Source organism: Eutrema salsugineum, unplaced genomic scaffold (assembly GCF_000478725.1).
Source record: "Eutrema salsugineum unplaced genomic scaffold, Eutsalg1_0 scaffold_1, whole genome shotgun sequence".
In the NCBI taxonomy this organism is placed as follows: Eukaryota; Viridiplantae; Streptophyta; class Magnoliopsida; order Brassicales; family Brassicaceae; genus Eutrema; species Eutrema salsugineum.
Window position 1 is genome coordinate 4,211,799 of NW_006256909.1, and position 20,356 is coordinate 4,232,154.

Here is a 20,356-nt window from a genome sequence, read left to right on the forward strand (position 1 = left end):
GCGACCGAATGCCTTACGAGCTGCAAGTTTTCCTTTTTTTTTCTCAGTGTTTATTTTTTTTAATCCTAACTAGATTCTAACCCGTGAATATTTTTTTATTGTTTAACAAATTTTATAATATAATTTGTGTTTTTAATTTTAGATATAATTATTTTTAAAAATATTTTTTTATAAGTGAAATTATTGATTTTTGTGTTTAGATATATTTTTATAGTATTAAAATTAATTATAATTATAAAAATATAATATTAAACCGTCCGCTAATATTAATTCAAAATGAACTATTATAAAAATATAATTTTAAGTTTTCCGTTCATATTACCGTATAATATAAATATTTGTTAAAAGTTTAATATGTATTAAAAATATTATTTAACATTATAGTTTTCTAAAATTTAATCAACGAAGGGAGTGTACAACTGGTATTTCAAACCACATTATAGAGTGTATGTAATAATTTTTAATTTTTAATGTTTTTATTTTGAATAAAAAATATATTTTCGATATACATGTATAATTTAAAATTAGTGATTTTAGTTACCAAAATATTTTTAACCCGATTTTTATATATATTTTTAGTTCTATAAATTTTAAAAAATATATTTTTAATATTTAAATTATACATTTGAATTTTACCTATTATTTTATTATTAATTTGTAAATAAATCATAATCGTAAATATATTATATAAGCAACATAAATATCATATCATTTACATCATTATAAATATTTATATTTCAAATATGACCATTATTTTTCATATTTGAATTTTTTTTTTTTCAAAAATTTTAAATATTTTTGATAAAAATGTTTAATAGTATAAAAATTATTTAAATTAGAATCTTTAAATCAAATCTAAATTAATATCTGATTTATTATTTTTAATCAAATCAAATCAAATCTAAATTACTTATATTTAAGGAACTTTAAAAATATTTAAATTAATAACTAATTATCGAAATTAAATAGAAATAATTATTAAAATTATTTTTAAATACTTAAAAAAAATTAGGTGTGTTTGGAAGCAAGTACTAAATGTGCTTCTGTTTTAATATAATAGATGGTTAGAGAGTGTACCGGTTATGGCATAAGAATTTGATTTTCTTTTTGTCAGACCCTAGAATCCATTCCCAAAATTATGTTGTAACTTTTTTTTGGTATAAAGTTATGTTGTAACTTGGCATTAGCATTTGATTAAATCCTTAAATTTGACATTCGACAGTATTCAAAATTTTGTTGGAAAATTTAACTAAGTAATTATGTGTACAACAATTTGAATACAAATTAAAATAGAATTATCTTACCCATATAGCCAACTAAACTAAAACCTGTTTAACATATATAAGTGTTATCCTGAATCTAATTTAGTAGGATGTTAGGACTTAGGATAGTAAATAATGTAAGACTTTTGGAAGAAACATTTGTTAGAGTTCAGTTTATGATTATTAATAATATTTTGATTCAACCTGATCCAAATTTAAACGATATTAGCTCAAATTAAATTGATTATAAAAAAATAAAGATATTCTTAGACGTATTGCAATATCAAATTAACGATAGTACTAAAACTCTAATTAAAGGCATAGTATGTAAAAGCTATCAACGGTCAACAAATTATAAATGGTTGTGTGTTAATCGGTAATCTACCATTTTCTTGATTAATTCCTACGTACCATTAATAAGACAATGAAAAGTCGTCTATCAAGTTTATGGTTACAAGTTGACCCCCAAAAATGGGATTACGGCTATATAGTATTTTGTATAAAGTCGCAAATGGGCAACTCCTTAAAAACATTCAACTTGCTTTGTTTTTTTTCCTTTTTATAAACTTAACTTGTTTTGTTATTACGTAAATATGTAAAGCATTGACCTTATTGATCCGTATTATACACCGGATTTCATATTAAATTAGCACATGGTCAAATAAAAACATGTGGAGTATGCCTTCTGAATACGGCATTTGTAACCATTTTTGTTTGATATATTATATATAACTACATAATATTGAGAATACTGATACAAAATCATTTGCAGGTGAGTAAGAGAATAACAAGTATTTATTAGTTTTGTACTTTTCATTATTCTTTTATTTGGTTTTCAGTTAAATTTAATCATATGTTTCAAAATATTTAGTTTTTATTATTCTTATATTTTTATTTACATTATATTTACTCTTTTTAAAATCATTTTTAATTATTTATTATTTAATTTATTTTAAAACTTATTTATTTATATGTGTTGAAATCTGATCGATTGACTAGTATATATCACGATCATGTTAACTACTAATTTGAGATATCAAACTTAATATATAATTTTATCTTCAAAAGAAATGTAGGAAATGTACAATCTTGAGTTTTAGCCCTACTGCCCTAGGCCCCTAGTATTATATATTTAGGTGGTTACTAAAACTCTTTTTGGGTGAGAACGATAAGTATATATGGTTAGGTTTCATTTGCATTTGGTGGAGTATGGCATATATTGACCAAACTTCTTGCATGGGCTCGTAGTGCACTTGTTTGGTTTGGGAGATTTAGAGCATCTCCAATGGTGCTCTATATCTTGCTCTAAACTCTATTTTTAGAGCAAAATGAACTGTAATGGTACTCTATATGTTGCTCTATAAATAGAGAAATGAACAGTGTTGCTCTATATTTGGAGCAACACTGTTCATGGCTCTATTTTTAGAACATAACTTTTTTATTTACAAAACAATCCTTTATTTTTAATATCTTTTCATTTTATATCTAAACAATAATATAAGTAACAATATTACACTGAATTCAATTTATACTACTAATAACTTATTATAAAATTATTTTAACTTAAATTTTAATAACAATATATATTTTAAAATTTTAAATTTTAAAATTATTTTAACTCAAAATAAAGTAGAAAGAACATTTATAAATTTTCAAAAGTAGAAGGTGTTATCAGCAATTAATACTAAAGAATAAAATATAATATTTATTTTTAAAGTGAGATATAGAGATGACCATTGGAGTAAACCCCTTCTCTATTTTTAGAGAACTCTATATTTAGAGCCAAAAATAGAGCCAACCATTGGAGATGTTTAGTCTAATAAATATTTTGCTCGTTTTTTTACAAAAATTTAGTTTAAACTTACTTTTTAAATATCTTAGTATAAATTTACAGATTCTCCAATCTCCTCTCTTGTCAACATGTATTTATGATAATATGCGTGTGAAGTTGTACATGAGATGAAAAAAAAACACTAGGGTATTCTTATCCATATTGAAAAATATATTGTACTTAAGAAAATTATATAATAAACGAAAAATCCATTTCAAAAACGTATAGACAAGTAATTAAGAAAGTGATCTCTTAATTCATGCAAAACAATACATATAGTTTTCGAAGTCTCCCCCTTACTTCACTCGTGGCCTCATCCTTTATATAGTCTTACAATTCCCTAATTATCGAAACACTTACATCTACGGATCAGAGTTCGCAAATCTCGTCCATATACTTAAACCAAACTTTTCTTTCTCTCTCTCTCTTCAACGTTACTCTCTCCTCATTTTTCGTAAAACTCGATTAGCGAAAAATGGTCGAGGGAGTGTCCAAGACATTGTGGGTTATTGTAGCCACCGTGTTTGCAGCAGCCGCGGCGGTAGCACCAGTGGCGCGTGGACAACAAACGCCGTGTTACTTCGTGTTCGGAGACTCTGTCTTCGACAACGGTAACAACAATGTCTTGAACACAAGTGCAAAGGTCAACTATTTACCTTATGGTATAGATTTCACCCAAGGTCCAACCGGTCGGTTTAGCAACGGACGTAATATTCCAGACTTCATCGGTTAGTTCTCAAACCTGTTTACTTATAATCGACTGAACAAATATGTGTCAATGTCATATACCCGACCTGAGTTACCTGACCATCATCGTTTTTTTTTTGGTTTAAAAAAGTTATTCACGAATTTAAGTAATAACACAATACTATCTTTAGTATCAAATTCAAAAAATACCATTAGTCTGTAAAACTTCTAAAAATAGCACAAAGTTTATGAGTGGTTCATAAGAGTTTAGTAATTAAGGGTTACTAAATCATTTAGGACTTCTTCCTAAAATTTTAGTAACCATTTCTATACCTAAAAATTTGTGACAGTTTCCGTAGTGATTTCAGAAAACAAAACATGAAACCTAGCGTTTTTAGAATTGTCTTTTAAATAATACAAATTTCACAATTTTTTTCGTTTTAAAACAAATACTTGAAAATTGTCAAACTTATTAGATCCTTCATAGAAAGAAATGTTAAACTAAAATATATGGTGTCTAAAATATGATTGGATCATTTTTTTTTTCGTAATCGGTTTGAAATATGAAAGGATCATTGTGTACTCGTAATAAGATTTTAAGATATATCGTGTGTAAAATATGATTGGATCCATAATAGAGTTGGAATATTTTTGTTTCAGCTGAACTAGCAGGTTTCAATAGTTACATTCCACCGTTCGCCGGAGCATCACCGTCACAAGCTAACATCGGAATCAACTATGCTTCCGGTGGCGGCGGGATCCGGGAAGAAACCAGCCAAAATTTGGTAATTGATGACAACCTAAATATATAACATCTTATATCTAAAATAAACCAACTAAACTGATTTATAAATATAAATATATAGGGAGAAAGAATCAGTTTGAGAAAGCAAATAAACAACCACCAGTCGGCAATTAGAAACGCGGCGGTGCCACAGAGTCAGCTAAGACGGTGTCTATACACAATCAGCATCGGAAGCAACGATTATCTCAACAACTACTTCTTGCAACCTCCTACCTCGGCTCGTCGTCTATTCACTCCTGACCAGTTTGCTGATTCTCTTATACGCCGCTACCGTATTTATTTGATGGTACGTACGTATATTGTATTTGTATAGTAAAAATATTGTAAAATTTGATCTATGTTTTACACACAATATTACATATATGTGAAGATGTTGTTTTTGCCGACCAAATATAAACGAGTATGTTTATATGTGTGTTATGTATAGGAATTGTACGTACTAGGAGCGAGGAATGTGGCTTTGTTCGGAATCGGTAAGATTGGGTGTACGCCACGGATTGTTGCTAGCATCGGTGGTGGAGTTGGTTGTGCAGAAGAAGTGAATCAAGCAGCTGATATCTTCAACAATGAGCTCAAAGCCCTAGTCACAGATTTAAACAACAAACGTCCTGGGGCTAAGTTCACTTATGTTGATCTCTTCTCTGGAAATGCTCAAGATTTCGCCTCTCTTGGTAACTCCATACTTGAGAACAATTTGCTTTGAATGGTATAACACTGCTTAAATCAAGAACTTATAATTATACATTATGAATTTGCTTCCTTTTTTTTTGGATTTTGTAGGGGTTACGGTTGGTGATAGGAGTTGTTGTACGGTTCAACCGGGTGAAGAACTTTGTGCGGCGGACGGACCGGTTTGTACAGACCGGACCAAATACATATTTTGGGATAACGTGCATACCACGGAAAAGATTAATGGGGTAATAGCTAGCTCGGCGTTTAACGGAGCAATAACTTCTCCGTTCAGCATATCTCAGCTTGTAAATTAATTAATAACGTGCCTTTATATATCCATTTTAGAAATGGACAGGCCTTTATTATACTTTAAACTGGTTTCGGAAACCATATAGTATACACAAGTTATCCACTGAATAATGAATAAAAGGATTGCAATGTAGTTGACCCCAATAACAAAGTTTTGCACACTTGCATTATTCTCAAATCAATCATGCTTCGCAATTTGGAAACATGCAAATTGTAATTGATATGATAATGAGTCATATTTTAGTATAAAAGAAAAACAGATTGATTACCTTTACACTAGATCTGGAGTGTAAACCTAAGAATAAGTGATTTTCGAGGTTTTGGTGGCTTGGATATTATTTATTCAGCACACTGCAAGAAACCTACACTAATTCATTGATCAACCACACATCAAGAACGCTTAAATAGGTTTTAAATCATCCAAAAGTTTGGAGGAAATGAAAATCACTATTGTTTTTCACCACTATGTAAAATTTGATTTAGACCTTGTGAAAGCCCAAAAAGGAGAAGGCAAGCCCAATGTATTAATAATATATTAAGCATTTATTTTTATATTTTCTCTTTTCAAATCCGAATCCGACTGGTCTCTTCTTCTTTTCTTGTCCACGTCTCAATCTTCGACCGAATTCGAACTTACAGTGTGAGTGATAATTGAACACGATCAAGAGATGGTGGGAGACTTCACTTTCGTTACGAAAAATCTCTGCTTTGGTTTATGTTTAACATTTAAACTCAAACTAGCCCAGTTTCCAATTCCATTGGCGTTCATTTTCACTTTTCTCAATTCAGGTTTGCTCTCCCTCTCTCTCTCTCTCTCTCTCCATCGATCTTGATGCTAGCTTGATTTGATTTTCGAATCCAAATTTGGTTAAGCTTCAGTTCTGGGTTGCATTTGCATCGTTACATTAGGCAAATGTTCAGCGATTTCGCCAGAGTTTAAATTTGATATCTGGTTAAAAGTAATTGCTTTTTGAAGATTGAGATAAGTAGCTTGGTGAGTCTCTCTCTATGGATCTGAAGAGTTACAGCTTCTATACAGACTTAGTTAAGATTTTCATTGCCGATGTTATTCAATTTCTTTTCTGATTTGTAAATTTTGGTGAGAAAAGTCTGCCTTTGAATTTAGATTCTTAATATTGGATTGCTTTTCTGTGACTTTTTGAAGATTTTGACAATCCTCCTCTCATGCTCTGTTTAAGGCAATCATTAACGGTGAATGGGCTCACTCACATACTCGAAACTGTGTATCTGAGCCCGATGCAAATGGAATGTTATATGCTGTTCAGCATCAAGCCAAAGAGCAAACCTGAGAGCCAAAAGATGATGAAAAGAGGATCCAGTTCTGATGGCTTTGGAGTATGAAGATGGTGATGGCTAAACTAAAGAGGATTCTCTCTGTGAATGGTCGGGTAACGATCTCGCCAAAACCCTTTTACATCTTCTTCCTTGACTTAGGAATAAGAGAACAAAAGATTCATCTTTATGTGTTTGTAACTCTTAGTTTACAAAACACAGATTTTGATACAGATCTTAGGATAAGACACATTGTAACGAATTTTCTTTGAAATGGTTCTGTCCAGACAAGTGTATCAGAATTTCTGGCATACCCATAGATACGGTTAGCTGTTAAACCGTTTATTTAAGCTAAATCAGGATTACAAAATACCAAACTAACTCTATGTTTTCTGAATAATACACATATCTTCATCCTTCTAAAAACCATCTTTTGCTATCAAAAGATGCATCTCCCAGGGAAAAACTAAACCTAAAATCCTAAACTTCTAACCCAAAGAAAAATAAATTAATCAATAAATGAGAAGTTGAGACTTGAGAATATAAAAGTTTACACCACGGTTTGCTCCGGACACTGCTCTGACGTGGCCTCCTCTGGATGGCTAGCGAGCTTCGAGTGTTCATCAGCAGAGCTTATGGAAAACTCAGCGAGTGAGCTCACTGCAACTGACATTCCATGGCAGAGTACTTTAACTGCAATCTCAGCCAATTTCTCAGCAGTCATCATCTTCTCTTCTTCCACCTTGTCAGCTTCAACAAGCTCCATGCTCTCTGGTCCTGAGTACCTCCTCGAACCATCAGATGGATCTTCCCTAAGCTGTCGAGCAAAGATTGAACCCATCCCAGAGGCAAAGAAATCGAGTTTGTCTAGAACCGGCTTCTCGTTTAACCCGTTGAGCAACCTTGACCATTGGATACAAACTTCATAAATCGGGTGAGGACAAGTTGATAATCTGACTTTCTCTGGGTCAGGGTCGCATCTGAAACATCTGAGTAACCACCCGGTTAAAGACAACACGTAGGATCTCTGGGATGTGATCCATGCTTGGAAGCATGCTCTCCAGCTTTGAAGCTGAGTTACAAGATTCAAAGCCGATCTAGCTAATCTCTGAGAGTTTATCTCCGGTAGTGAACTCTGTTGTCTCTTCTTGTGACGGTTAGAAGGCGTTGTTGCAAGTAATCGCTTGGCCTCGTCCAATGTTCGCTTCTGTATCTGGTGACACTCTGCCATCACCTTCCACATCTGAGCTAATCTGTAAAAGACAGTTTCAGTGTTCTTACCAGTCAAAGAGAAACCTGTGCTTTCGAGAACCAGAAGAAAGATGGTTTTTTTAGGCATACCCTTGAAGAAGCTCAAGAAGCTGCGGAAGCAGTTCTTGATCGCGAAGAGTCTCGATCCTTTCGGAGATAGACTCGATTGAGTGTATTGAGACCTTCATCTGAGTGTGTAAATCTCTGACTATAGCTCTTGTTTTGTCAACCGAAGAGGAGTCGTCTCCTTTCACATCATGATTCCTTAGCACCAAACATTTCTTCTCATATGCAATCCGTACCCGTTCTCCGGACTGTCATCACATCAACCAAACCGGTTAACCATATGGAGGTAGAGACAGAGAGTGAACTGAAGTTGATGTTAAAAATGTCTCAGTTATTACCTTAACTTCTTCATATAGTTTCTTCTCCCACGCATATAGTCGGTTCAATGTTGATTGATGGCTACCAGAAAGCATACAAGATTCTTCTGAAAAATCACTGCTGGTTTCAAATCCGCTCTCCTTGGAACCTCCAGAAGAGCTGATCAAGAATGTTGATGGGGAAGAAGATCTTGATGAGCCACCCGCGCGGAACAAAGCTACTGGATTCAACATTTTCATGGCTGCAAATAAGAAATTTTTAGAACTGCATCCATTCTATATATACATAGTCAGAAACAAAGAAGATTATAACCTTACCGCTAAGTTCATTAGAGGATGTGTATTGCGCCCGACTAGCTTCCAATAAACCCGAGACTTCTTTACCAGCAGTGCATATGATTGCAAACTGATCTTCAAGATCTTTAATAACTTCTCCCATGCTCGTTGGCCTTCGATTCAAGTACACAGTGAAGCCAGGTGTCTCTCCTTTTGCATCATCTGTTGTAACTACATGCCCTGTAGTTTCTCCTTGGGACACCTCAACGCTTCGTGTTTCTTGAGTTCCAATGCAGTTCATGTCCCTCTCATTCTCATTAACACCTTCTGCTTTATCTTCTTGATCCATTTTACCTCCATTAAAATCATATCTTTCTTTCATGTTATGATCCTCAAACCTTACAGATTCATCTTCCTCAAGATCCGGAATCCCTTCTTCCTCACGAACACGTCTCAGCCGTCTCATCTCATCGTCCACACCACTCCTGTTATCATAGTTGTATCCGTAATAGTCCAATGACGTGAATGGATTCCAAAAGAAATCCCATTGAGAGTTCTGTGGCGAAGGAGGCGGTATATTGTGACCGTCCGGTCTCAGACTGTTGTGCTCAGGCGATTTCAACGGGTTAATGTTCATTCCAAAGAAACTATCTGCTCCATAAGTCTCAACCTGGAAAGTCTCAGGTGATCTAGGAGGCTTTTCTTCGACCTGAACCGGTCTGCTTCCACTGGCCATCAAGTAATTGACTTCAAATTCTGACTCTCCTTTGCTCTGAGTCATTTTTGAAGAGGGATGTAACTCGATGAAGCCGCCTGAGCTGCTCGTTGTCTTCACTGGAGTAGCAAATGTATCCAGCGAGAACTCGTGTGGCTCGTCTCCTTCGATGTATTCGCGTAGAGCATCTGAAACTTTTCGTAGAGATTGGATATAAGCAATGTGACCAGAAGCAAACTTAGTCCTGTGTTCCACTGTTTGTTTGATGAAACGTTTCCTGTCTTTGCAGATCTGAACAGCTTCATCGTCACCTAACTTTGAATGAGAACATCCCATTCCTCTCTATTTCTGTTTACAATCTCTTAGTTTAGCTTCAATTCCAAAGCTCAAGACTTTTACAAAGTGTTGGAGAAACTGCAGAACTAAGAACAAGATATCAGATTTTTAACATGTAATTAAACGCTTGAAACAGCTAGAAAAGCAACATAGCATTAATTAAGAGACAAAACGTTTCTCTATGTCTCATTTCTTTCTTAATTTGTGCTTTGAGATTTGTGAGTTCTTTGGACGAATCTACTCTCATTTGTGTACTTCAATGGAAATTAGTCACAGTATGACACAAAATGTAAAATGCCAAAGAAATTAAGAAAGAAAAGGGCGAAGCCAAGACCTCTTAATTTTTCTTCTGCATCCTGAGCTTCGAAGGTTAAAGGAAATAAATATGAAGAAAATGAGTAGAAAATCTAAAAACCCTTTACACATTTGTTTAACCCTTTTCTTCACTGAGGGACCCAAATAAAAAAAAATTGAAAAAAAGTTTTGATTTTTGGAAGAGAGAGAGAGAGAGGACATAACCTTTCAGGTGTTGCAGTCAATGAAAAGAAGCTGTGGAGCGTGGAGAAGGAGAGAGACGTTGAATAAAACAACGGTCAAATATTGTTGAGTAGGAGAGATTAAGTGAAGAAGAAGGTGAAGAAGATGAAGAAAAATAATAATTTTTTTATAAAAACAAATGAGTAGAACACGGAAATAAGGAATACGACTTGCCGTTATTACAACCTCGGTTTTCACGTTTATCTTCGATTTTGCCACTGTCCTTGCATTGGTTAATCTCCACTCGGACCACTCGCATTGTTTTCTTTTTTGTTTTTCTTTTCAGTTTTGACAGCAGTCTCAATGCGTCAATGGACTGCTTTGTTATTTGTTTTATTATAGTACTTTATTTATTTTACATGTCCCCCTTTATTTATTATGGCGTTAGTTAGGACATACATTTCTGTTTTATTCATCTACGAAACTTTAACTTAAGGGCGTTACAAGTTAAAACCTACAATTGAGTTTCTCATCAAAAAAGCAGGAAAGTTTTAAATATTTTATTTAATTATTTAAACATGAAGATTGAAGGACGGACCTACCAAACAAGGGTTTGATATTGTCTCATGTAAATGATTCAGATATTTGGAAAAGGATTATAAAGCCAAAGTTGTTTGATTTGTCTCATGATAAATGACCAATAAGATGAGCATGTGAAGTGTTAGTTACATCCAAGCGTGTGTACTTTTGTAATTTTCAGTGTATTTCCAATGAAAGAGCATATGGAGCCTACATGTGAGAGAAAATAATGGAATGCCTCGGTGAAATGATTTTCCAAGGCTACCCTTTGATATTTCACTTAATCATGAAGCTGCCATTTCAGTTAGAAGTCACTTACAGGGCCTATTCCTAAAGCTATTACACGAGACTTGTTTCTGGCCCAATTGGGTCCATTTGAAACCGATATCAGATTAATTGTAAGAAAAATCCAATTCTGTACTGTAAAAAATACATGTCATCTGATGGACTCTCACGGATGTCAATGTATTTTTTAAAAAAATAAATTTTATTTTTAAAACAACAAACTACAGCATATAATTGAGTTTAAAATATAATTGTTATCCTAAAACACTAAGATTATTCTCTAATTGGCGACATTTGTTCTATTCTATATAAAGAGATTACTGAAATATGAACTATTATTTTAAATTTTCAATACAAAGGAAAAAAACATGTAATGACAAGAACTAATTACTAAAGTTATGTGTCATAATACTGATTATGAATATAATTTAATAACATTTATCTATAACAAAAAGGTTAATTTATAGTGTATAACAACGAAATTTATCTATATTCAAGAGTCAAGAACCAAGATCTTTTTTAAGTCACAAGTTCCAAGATTTTTAACGAAGAAAAGTCTGAAATAATAAAGATTAATATCCATTTCAAAACCAAAATATCTTTTTTACCAAAAAAAAAAAACCAAAATATCTGTTTCAGCAGTGTTACATACATGTCGCCACGTCACGCCACCCATTATATTATGAATTAATTAAAATATTCTTAATTTGGAAAACAATTTTAATTACGTACGAATTCAGCATTGACATTTGGTAATAATTTTTTAAAAATCGTCAACCAATAAATACCATTTTTATATCAAACCAATAAATATATATTATTATCTTTCCTTATAATAGAACAGACTGAAAAAATCAAATGATAAAAACCAAGAAAAGACAAATAATTAATTTCCCTCCGACACTAACCCTTAAAACGAAGTATCTCCTCGAATTTCTGTCCGAGTACCTTTCGCGCAACGAACTATGGTGAACGGTGAAGAGGCGAATAAGAAGAATTTGCAGACAAGCTACTTCGATGTGGTTGGAATCTGCTGTTCATCGGAGGTTTCTCTCGTCGGAGACGTTCTCCGTCCGCTTGACGGCGTCAAAGAATTCTCCGTCATCGTCCCTTCTAGAACCGTCATCGTTGTCCACGACACCTTGATTTCGCCGCTTCAAATCGGTAAAACAACAGAAAAAAAAAACAATTCTTATTTTTCTTTTTTAATTTGCATTTTTTTTTTACTTCCGTCTCGTCGTTTTCACGGATAAAGGGCTCCTTCGATGAGGCCAAAATTTTGTTTTATTAAGCTAATTTTTTTGGGGTAGATTTTGAAAACTTGGTCCAAAATCTGAATGACTATCTACTTTCTATGATTTATTTTCTATTCTTTGGCCTGAAATCGATATCTTGACAGTGAAGGCTCTGAATCAAGCAAGACTAGAGGCAAGCGTGAGACCATACGGAGAGACGAGCTTGAAGAGTCAATGGCCAAGCCCTTTCGCAGTTATTTCAGGTGTATTGCTTGCTCTCTCCTTTCTCAAGTACTTTTACAGTCCGCTTGAGTGGCTCGCCGTTGTTGCTGTGGTGGCTGGAATCTTCCCCATTCTCGCTAAAGCTGTTGCTTCGGTCACAAGGTTCAGGCTTGACATCAACACTCTTACTCTAATTGCTGGTAAAAGATCAATCATTACAAGGTTTTTTCTGTTTCTTTGATGATGAAATGAGCTAATGCATCTAATTTAGCTAATTCTGTTCTTCACAGTGATCGCAACATTATGTATGCAAGACTATACAGAAGCTGCCACAATTGTGTTTCTATTCTCGGTTGCAGATTGGCTAGAGTCAAGTGCTGCTCAAAAGGTTTGTTTTTTTTGGTTCCAAATGCATCGATATTTTATAGAGCATTAGTTCTACTTCTTTGGTTCTATCTATACATATCATCTTTTCTGGAGTAACAGGCAAGCACAGTGATGTCGTCTCTGATGAGCTTAGCGCCAAGAAAGGCCGTGATAGCGGAAACTGGACTAGAAGTTGACGTAGATGAGGTTTGGATAAACACAGTTGTTTCAGTCAAAGCCGGAGAAAGTATACCGATTGATGGAGTTGTGGTGGATGGAAGCTGTGACGTGGATGAGAAAACATTGACAGGAGAGTCATTCCCTGTCTCCAAACAAAGAGACTCAAATGTTTTGGCTGCAACCATAAATCTCAATGGTACCAAAAAAACAAAATATATCCTTTTCTAGCTTGGTCTTTTAGATGATACCAAATTTTCAGCTCATTGCCACTAAATTTTGTATCTTAAGGTTACATAAAGGTGAGAACTACAGCTCTAGCCAGAGACTGTGTGGTTGCAAAAATGACTAAGCTTGTAGAAGAAGCACAGAAAAGCCAAACCAAAACTCAAAGGTTTATAGACAAATGTTCTCGATACTACACTCCAGGTCAGGAATCATATACAATCTTCTTGTAACATTTAATAACCTAATTATGTGATGAGTTTCATAGAGAAAGGAAATTTGATCCCATGTTTCTTTATTCTTTGTTCAGCTGTTGTTGTTGTAGCAGCATGTTTTGCTGTCATACCGGCTTTGTTAGAGGTTCACAACCTTAGCCATTGGTTTCACTTAGCACTTGTAGTGTTAGTAAGCGGTTGTCCATGTGGTCTTATCCTATCCACACCTGTGGCTACCTTTTGTGCTCTTACTAAGGCAGCCACATCCGGGTTTCTGATCAAAACCGGTGATTGTCTAGAAACCCTGGCAAAGATCAAGATTGCTGCTTTTGACAAAACAGGAACTATCACAAAAGCTGAATTCACTGTCGAAGATTTTAGGTCTCTTTCTCACAATATCAATCTGAAAAATTTGCTTTACTGGTAAGTATGTTGAATGTAGTTTTCCCACCGGAATTAAGATTCTTTTTTTGTTGTTTTTGTTGGCCTATGTTATAATAATGGATGCTTACAGAATTTTTGAGATGTTTTTCATAGGGTCTCGAGCATCGAGAGTAAGTCAAGCCATCCGATGGCAGCAGCGCTTATTGACTACGCAAGATCAATTTCTGTTGAGCCTAAGCCTGATATGGTCGAGAACTTTCACAACTTTCCAGGAGAAGGAGTTTATGGGAGAATAGACGGTCAAGATATTTACATAGGAAACAAAAGAATTGCAAAGAGAGCTGGATGTTTAACAGGTCTCAGGACTTACATTCCTTTTTTTCAGCAGTTTAACGTGTTGTTCTTGTATGTTATCTATCTAACATTTGCAAGATCTCTTTTTTTTTTGTTTGTGTGGATGCTACATAAAGTTCCTGATATCGAAGTTAATATGAAGTGGGGTAAGACTATTGGTTACATATACATTGGAGAAAAACTGACCGGAAGTTTCAACCTTTTGGACGGTTGTCGACATGGGGTTGCACAAGCTCTCAAGGAGCTCAAGTCCTTAGGGATCACAACTGCAATGCTCACAGGAGATAACCGAGACGCAGCCATGTCTACTCAAGAACAGGTGAAAATACAGAGTCATTATCTTCTCATTCCCCTGTCTCTATTTTAGTAGTCATATATATATAATCACAACGTTATTATTTTTACAGCTAGGGAATGCTTTGGATATTGTTCACAGTGAACTTCTTCCACAAGACAAAGCAAGAATCATCGATGAGTTCAAGAGCCAAGGGCCTATAATGATGGTAGGAGATGGGCTTAACGATGCACCGGCCTTGGCTAAAGCAGACATAGGCATTTCAATGGGGATTTCAGGGTCAGCACTTGCAACAGAGACAGGAGACATAATTCTCATGTCAAACGACATAGGGAAGATCCCGAGAGGGATGAGACTAGCGAGGAGAAGTCATAAGAAAGTGATTGAGAATGTGGTTTTGTCTGTGAGCATAAAAGGAGCAATCATGGTACTTGGTTTTGCAGGTTACCCTCTGATTTGGGCAGCTGTTCTTGCAGACGCAGGAACTTGTTTGCTTGTGATACTCAATAGTATGCTGCTTCTACGCGACGAGCGTGAAGCCGAGTCTGCATGTTACCGTGCTTCCACTTCTTCTCCTCATTCGCCAGTGAAGCTTGAGGAGGATGATGAAACAGGAGATCTAGAAGTGGGCTTGTTGCAGAAGAGTGAGGAGACAAGTAAAAAGAGTTGTTGCTCTGGTTGTTGTAGTGGCCCCAAAGGTCAATCAACATAGAGGTTTCTATGTTTGACCTGTTTTCAAACGAGAGAGACCACTTAATTCTTACTCCTTAGTGGCTAGTTAAACTTCGGTTGGCGGTTAGTGTTAATGAGCTACCATTTGATTTCAACTTTTATTTTTTATCAACTATTTTCTAAAAAAATATTAAATCTTTAGCATTTTTCTGCAAACAAATACTACCATCCTTCTCTCCACACAACGTTAAATTACGTTGACAACTGCGTTGGTTGTATTATGATATATTAATTTCCTTAAGACTTAGAGATAGTTAATCGAGTTAGATTAATTTCAAATGCAACTTTAATCATGTCAATTAGACACTAAAATTGAAATATGTTTTCTTCTTATTTCCTCACACAAGAAAAAAAAAAGGGAAAAAAAGGAAGGTTTTCCTCACACACGAGGGTAAGTTTCTTCTTAATACTGTTCATACTTAGCTGATAACAAAGGAAAAACAAGAAAACAGGAAAGGTTTTTAGATAACTTCCTTCCTCATACATCCAAAGTTCTTATTGATGGGGTTCACAATCTTTTTATCCTTTAGCCATTGCCAATGAATGGCAGACTCGCGACAGACCAGGTTGGTGCGGTTTTCGTAGTCACTAGCAAATTTGGGGATATCATACAGCACAACGTGAGATGACTGTATCCAAACACAGCAAAGAGAAGTTAGGTTAACAAAATATCAAAGAAAAACTAAAATGTATACATAACAACAAGTTTCTGATATCGCAAATTTGAATTGAACTTTATTTCAACAATAGTTAAAAATCAAAAGACAAAGAGTGAAACACTGAAATTACAGATATTTCCGGAAGCATCTCAATCTTAAGAGAAAGATTCATTAACCCATACATTGAATTAGACAAATCATGGAGCACTTACATGCAGTTTAGAAGATAATAAGTCTGTTATTACCAACCAGTTGAACTCGGCCCCGGGAACTGATCTACAAGGATGTCCCTCTTCCTAGGGAGAAACTGTCCATCCATAGTAGTTTTTTTCATTCTTAAAGAAACAAAAACATAGACGGGAAGAGATAATACTCACTGTTATTCTCTTGTTGCAATAGTGATTCTTCAAGAGCTTATGCAATTTGTTTAGTTTGTCATCATCATTCATCACATCAATCGAGTAAAGTGAATCATGCTCCTAAAAATTAAAGAAAATAGTTAATATAATGTAAACCAGTATATATAACAAAATGTAGAAGAACTCACGTGTTCATCAACTACTGAAACTTCTTCAAAATCAATAGCATAAAAATCGGTAAATCCTAATTTTTTGGATTTTTGTTGTTTACTCTTATTTTTATTTATTGGAAATAATATTGGTTATTACTGGTTTTGTACGTAATTAGGGCGATGATATTATTATTTTTATATGAATTGGGGAGGAAAGAGGCTTTAGTTTTCATTTGTCTTAGCACCAAAAGAACAAACAAAACAAAAATTCATTTTTCTCATGAAATTGTATGAGCATATAATAAACTTTTACACCCAAAAGGACAATCAACATAGAACCCAACCTGTTTTCAAATGAGAGAGAGACCTCTTAATCTTTGTCTTAGTGGTGAGTTAAACTTCGGCTAGTGTTTATGGAGCTACCATTTGATTTGAACTTATATTTTATTTTTGATTATTTTTCTTCAAAATGAATCTTCAACATTTTTCTATAAACGCAGTCAAAACTGAATAGTAATATAATTTTATACATACAAATGTACCACAGTATTTTCATTTAAAGCCTAAATTTCTCATCTGCCATTTAATCCTGAAGTCCGATCTTACTTAATTTTCTAAACATGCTATACAATTTTAATAATGATCGCTTAACATAACTAAGATTCTGTCCAAAAACATTCTGGAAAAGAAAACTTTCGGTTTATGATAATAAAAGAAAACGAGCGATGTGTAGTGACTATTGGATAAGTTGATGGATCATATATATAAGCAAGGACCCTATCACAAAATCATGTGTAGTGACCATTGGATCATATATATAAGCAAGGACCCTATCACAAAATCATTGTGTCTTTGACGAGTGCCCAACCCCCACATTACTTTATTTGCTACAGTGAGTGTCACATTTACGTTTGACTAACATGAATTGTCACCACCAATAAGAAGAATATTTGTGAAATTTGGGCCCCTTTTATAATTTAGTTGAAACTACATCATACTGTTAACGATCATCAAATACGAAAACGAAAAAAAAATAAGAAAAAATAATTCAAACACATCAACTTGTAATATGTTGATCGGCATAAGTCAATTGCCTTTTACTCCCTGGTTACTTGATCGCCATTAGTCACTTGCCTTTTACTACCTGGCTAAAATTATGAAACTGAATTATCATTGATTATGGGAACGACCGACGTCTTTTTATTAATCAGTCTCCCTCTGTTTTATTATAGTTAATTTTCTAAGTTTTTTTTCTTGTTTTATAATATTTAATTTCCTACATCTAAAATTAATGCATGTCTTTTCTTTAAATTGAATGAATAATATTAATGTATGTTACTTTATTCCATTAATGCACAGTTAAAAAAGAAAAAGTAATAATAAAAATAATAAAATCAGTTGTAATAATAATTTAATTAATAAAAATAAACAGTAAATAATTGAGCATTTATAGTTTTCTTAATCTGTGTGTAAATATTCAGAAAATCAACTATAATGAAACAGAAGGAGTATATATTTTTTGATTTTTCTATACTCCCTCCGTATTTTTTTAAGTGTCGTTTTGGAGTTATTTTTTTGTTAATTTTTAAATGTCGTTTTGAATAATTAATGTAACTTATGCTAATAATTTCTCATATTAGCCCTCAATTAATAAAACACAAACATTCATACTAATAAAAATATGAAGGGTCTATCAAACATAGTCAAACAAAATGAATGCATAAATATTCTTACTGTCTATCATTTATAAGGAATATGACAAATCGACCTCATGATTTGACGAAAATACAGAAGAGATATGCAGGAGTAGAGAGGAAGGGGTGATGAGTGAAGCACTTCATATCTCTTTGGTCTCTCTCTATATCGACCCACTTTCAAGATTTTTACTTGATTTAGATTTCAATTTCTATCATTGTGATGACATGCATCTGTGAAATTCCCAAAGAAAAAGATAAGTTTTTTTTTGGTCGGCAAAGAAGAAGATAAGTTCAGAGACGCAAATTTGGTTTCAGAGATTTTAATTTAGAGATAAATGGTTTTTTTCAAAATACAATCGTAATTTGTTGTTTTGTATGAGGTTAGTGTAGTCTTTTTCTAGTTTTTCTTAATAAATGTGTAACACTCTAAAACGACAAGGAGGGAGTATTATATATTATGGGCTGCAGAGTCTTACAGTTACAATGCAGTTACCATTATTCGTGTCTTAGATTCCACATGAATAGATTTTCTTAATGTTTGTTTTTACAACATATCTGTCTTACTCGTTATGATATTAGGTTCTATTACAGCAGGTAATTAAGTTAGTGGGCACTAACAATGTAATACATTGCTTGACCTTTGGCTCTAGAAATAGTAATTGGAAGGAAATTAAAAACTTTCTCGACAGATTACGACTTGTTGATATTGATTCACAAACCGAATATTCCTCGTATATTCTTTATCTATAATGTCATAAACAGTTCTTTTGTAATCAATCAGAATCACATATTTTACTTTAGCACTCCTATTTGTCAATATTATGATTCAGCACTCCTATTTTCGATCATTTTCCTTTAACTGATGAAGGCCGAATCATATATTTATATTATTACATACCATTATTTCCAAAGCTTTATGATATGGATTCACTGGTGATGTAGAGTGGAGTGTAAATCACAAAAGTAATTTATCCGTAGAGTATGATATGATATCTGTTTAATTAACTGGAGATGTTAGAACAGTTCAAAATTCCGACGGTTGATCATCCACCAAAAGTGTTGTGTGATAATTTGTCACTATTATAAAAAGTTTGCACTGCGGTTTATTCTTTTTGAATCTCTTACAATTTTGTTTTACTATTTTTTCATTTGATTCACCTTGTTACATTTTTGATACCGTATGTGAAGAAAATAAAACTCAACTATAATTGGAATTTTCGCTACAACTCCAAATGGTCCATCACAACTCTGATTACTAACCATTTTCTGACCGAATTTCTTATGAACATAATTTGATAGAGAATTACTGTAGTAGGAAATTTTCAACTATTTTAAAAATTTTTGTTCATGAGAAATTTTTCCATTTTTATGATAATCTTGAAGGAAATTAATAAGAATTTTTTTTCTGCTAAAATTTTTGTAAGAATAGTCGTAGAAATTTGTCATGTTTCTTGTAGTGAGCAAAACTCCAATCTGTGGTAATAAGGCATTTTAGACGAGTTTTGTTCTCTATCAATTTGTCGACAACAACTGAAAATTTTACTTTCGCGTTGAGAAATAAAGCTGACCAAGTGACCGTATCAACCGTGCTATCTCAACCGTCTCAAATATTCAGAAACTCAAATAACTTTTTAATGATATGGTTTAGTATTTTTTTTTCTTCAGAATATTGTGATATCGTGAATTTTCTAGACAAAATTCTAACTAACTTCCCATTTTTCGTTATCTTTTTAACAATATGAAGCTTTGTTTGTCTTAAGAAAAATTAATTACTGTGATTTGTTTCAAAACAGTATGTAGGCAAACCATTGGAGCTATAATTAATGTAGTAGCCATATTTGTCAAAAAGACAACAAAGCTTGCATGGGACAGAGAGCTATATTGGTTAATTACAGTTTGGTCCTGGTTAATGTGGGCTGCTGACGTATACCCACTAATCTAGTAATCTTCTCATTGTGTTCCATTACTATGACTTGTGCTGATTATACACTTGTATTATGCTTTTATCATTTTCCCTTTTTTTTTTATATATATATCGTAGGCTCGTGTCTCGTGAATTATATATAATTTCTAATTTCATTAATGTTCTTACGGTGTCATGAGAAGATAAATACGACGTAAAC

The 20,356-nt window shown here is 33.5% G+C and overlaps 3 protein-coding genes across 3 annotated transcripts; 2 read left to right on the forward strand and 1 right to left on the reverse strand.

The window, feature by feature from the left end:
* The first annotated feature begins 3,488 nt into the window (after window positions 1–3,488).
* Window positions 3,489–5,748, forward strand: LOC18030677 (GDSL esterase/lipase At4g30140). Its single transcript, XM_006412683.2, has 5 exons — window positions 3,489–3,821; window positions 4,441–4,565; window positions 4,647–4,871; window positions 5,013–5,256; window positions 5,366–5,748. The coding sequence occupies exons 1-5, from the start codon at window positions 3,569–3,571 to the stop codon at window positions 5,569–5,571; spliced, it is 1,053 nt and encodes a 350-aa protein (XP_006412746.1). The 5' UTR covers window positions 3,489–3,568; the 3' UTR covers window positions 5,572–5,748.
* Window positions 5,749–7,377: 1,629 nt separating this feature from the next.
* On the reverse strand, window positions 7,378–9,887 carry LOC18030678 (nitrate regulatory gene2 protein). The gene is made up of 4 exons (XM_006412684.2): window positions 8,812–9,887; window positions 8,515–8,735; window positions 8,201–8,424; window positions 7,378–8,112 (listed from the first exon to the last, which is right to left on the reverse strand). The coding sequence occupies exons 1-4, from the start codon at window positions 9,818–9,820 to the stop codon at window positions 7,410–7,412; spliced, it is 2,157 nt and encodes a 718-aa protein (XP_006412747.1). The 5' UTR covers window positions 9,821–9,887; the 3' UTR covers window positions 7,378–7,409.
* A 2,234-nt stretch (window positions 9,888–12,121) lies between these two features.
* On the forward strand, window positions 12,122–15,442 carry LOC18030679 (cadmium/zinc-transporting ATPase HMA3). Its single transcript, XM_006412685.2, has 9 exons — window positions 12,122–12,325; window positions 12,561–12,818; window positions 12,909–13,006; window positions 13,105–13,360; window positions 13,453–13,590; window positions 13,697–14,024; window positions 14,139–14,341; window positions 14,456–14,658; window positions 14,747–15,442. The coding sequence occupies exons 1-9, from the start codon at window positions 12,127–12,129 to the stop codon at window positions 15,344–15,346; spliced, it is 2,283 nt and encodes a 760-aa protein (XP_006412748.2). The 5' UTR covers window positions 12,122–12,126; the 3' UTR covers window positions 15,347–15,442.
* Window positions 15,443–20,356: the final 4,914 nt, after the last annotated feature.

Coding starts and splice junctions, on each gene's coding strand:
- LOC18030679 (XM_006412685.2), top strand. CDS start 12,127: ATGGTGAACGGTGAAGAGGCGAATAAGAAGAATTTGCAGACAAGCTAC. Junction 13,591..13,696: donor TTCTCGATACTACACTCCAG/GTCAGGAATCAT, acceptor TTCTTTGTTCAG/CTGTTGTTGTTGTAGCAGCA. Junction 14,659..14,746: donor CCATGTCTACTCAAGAACAG/GTGAAAATACAG, acceptor TTATTTTTACAG/CTAGGGAATGCTTTGGATAT.
- LOC18030677 (XM_006412683.2), top strand. CDS start 3,569: ATGGTCGAGGGAGTGTCCAAGACATTGTGGGTTATTGTAGCCACCGTG. Junction 4,566..4,646: donor AAGAAACCAGCCAAAATTTG/GTAATTGATGAC, acceptor ATAAATATATAG/GGAGAAAGAATCAGTTTGAG. Junction 5,257..5,365: donor TCAAGATTTCGCCTCTCTTG/GTAACTCCATAC, acceptor TGGATTTTGTAG/GGGTTACGGTTGGTGATAGG.
- LOC18030678 (XM_006412684.2), bottom strand. CDS start 9,820: ATGGGATGTTCTCATTCAAAGTTAGGTGACGATGAAGCTGTTCAGATC. Junction 8,425..8,514: donor AACTATATGAAGAAGTTAAG/GTAATAACTGAG, acceptor ATGTGATGACAG/TCCGGAGAACGGGTACGGAT. Junction 8,113..8,200: donor CTTCTTGAGCTTCTTCAAGG/GTATGCCTAAAA, acceptor TGTCTTTTACAG/ATTAGCTCAGATGTGGAAGG.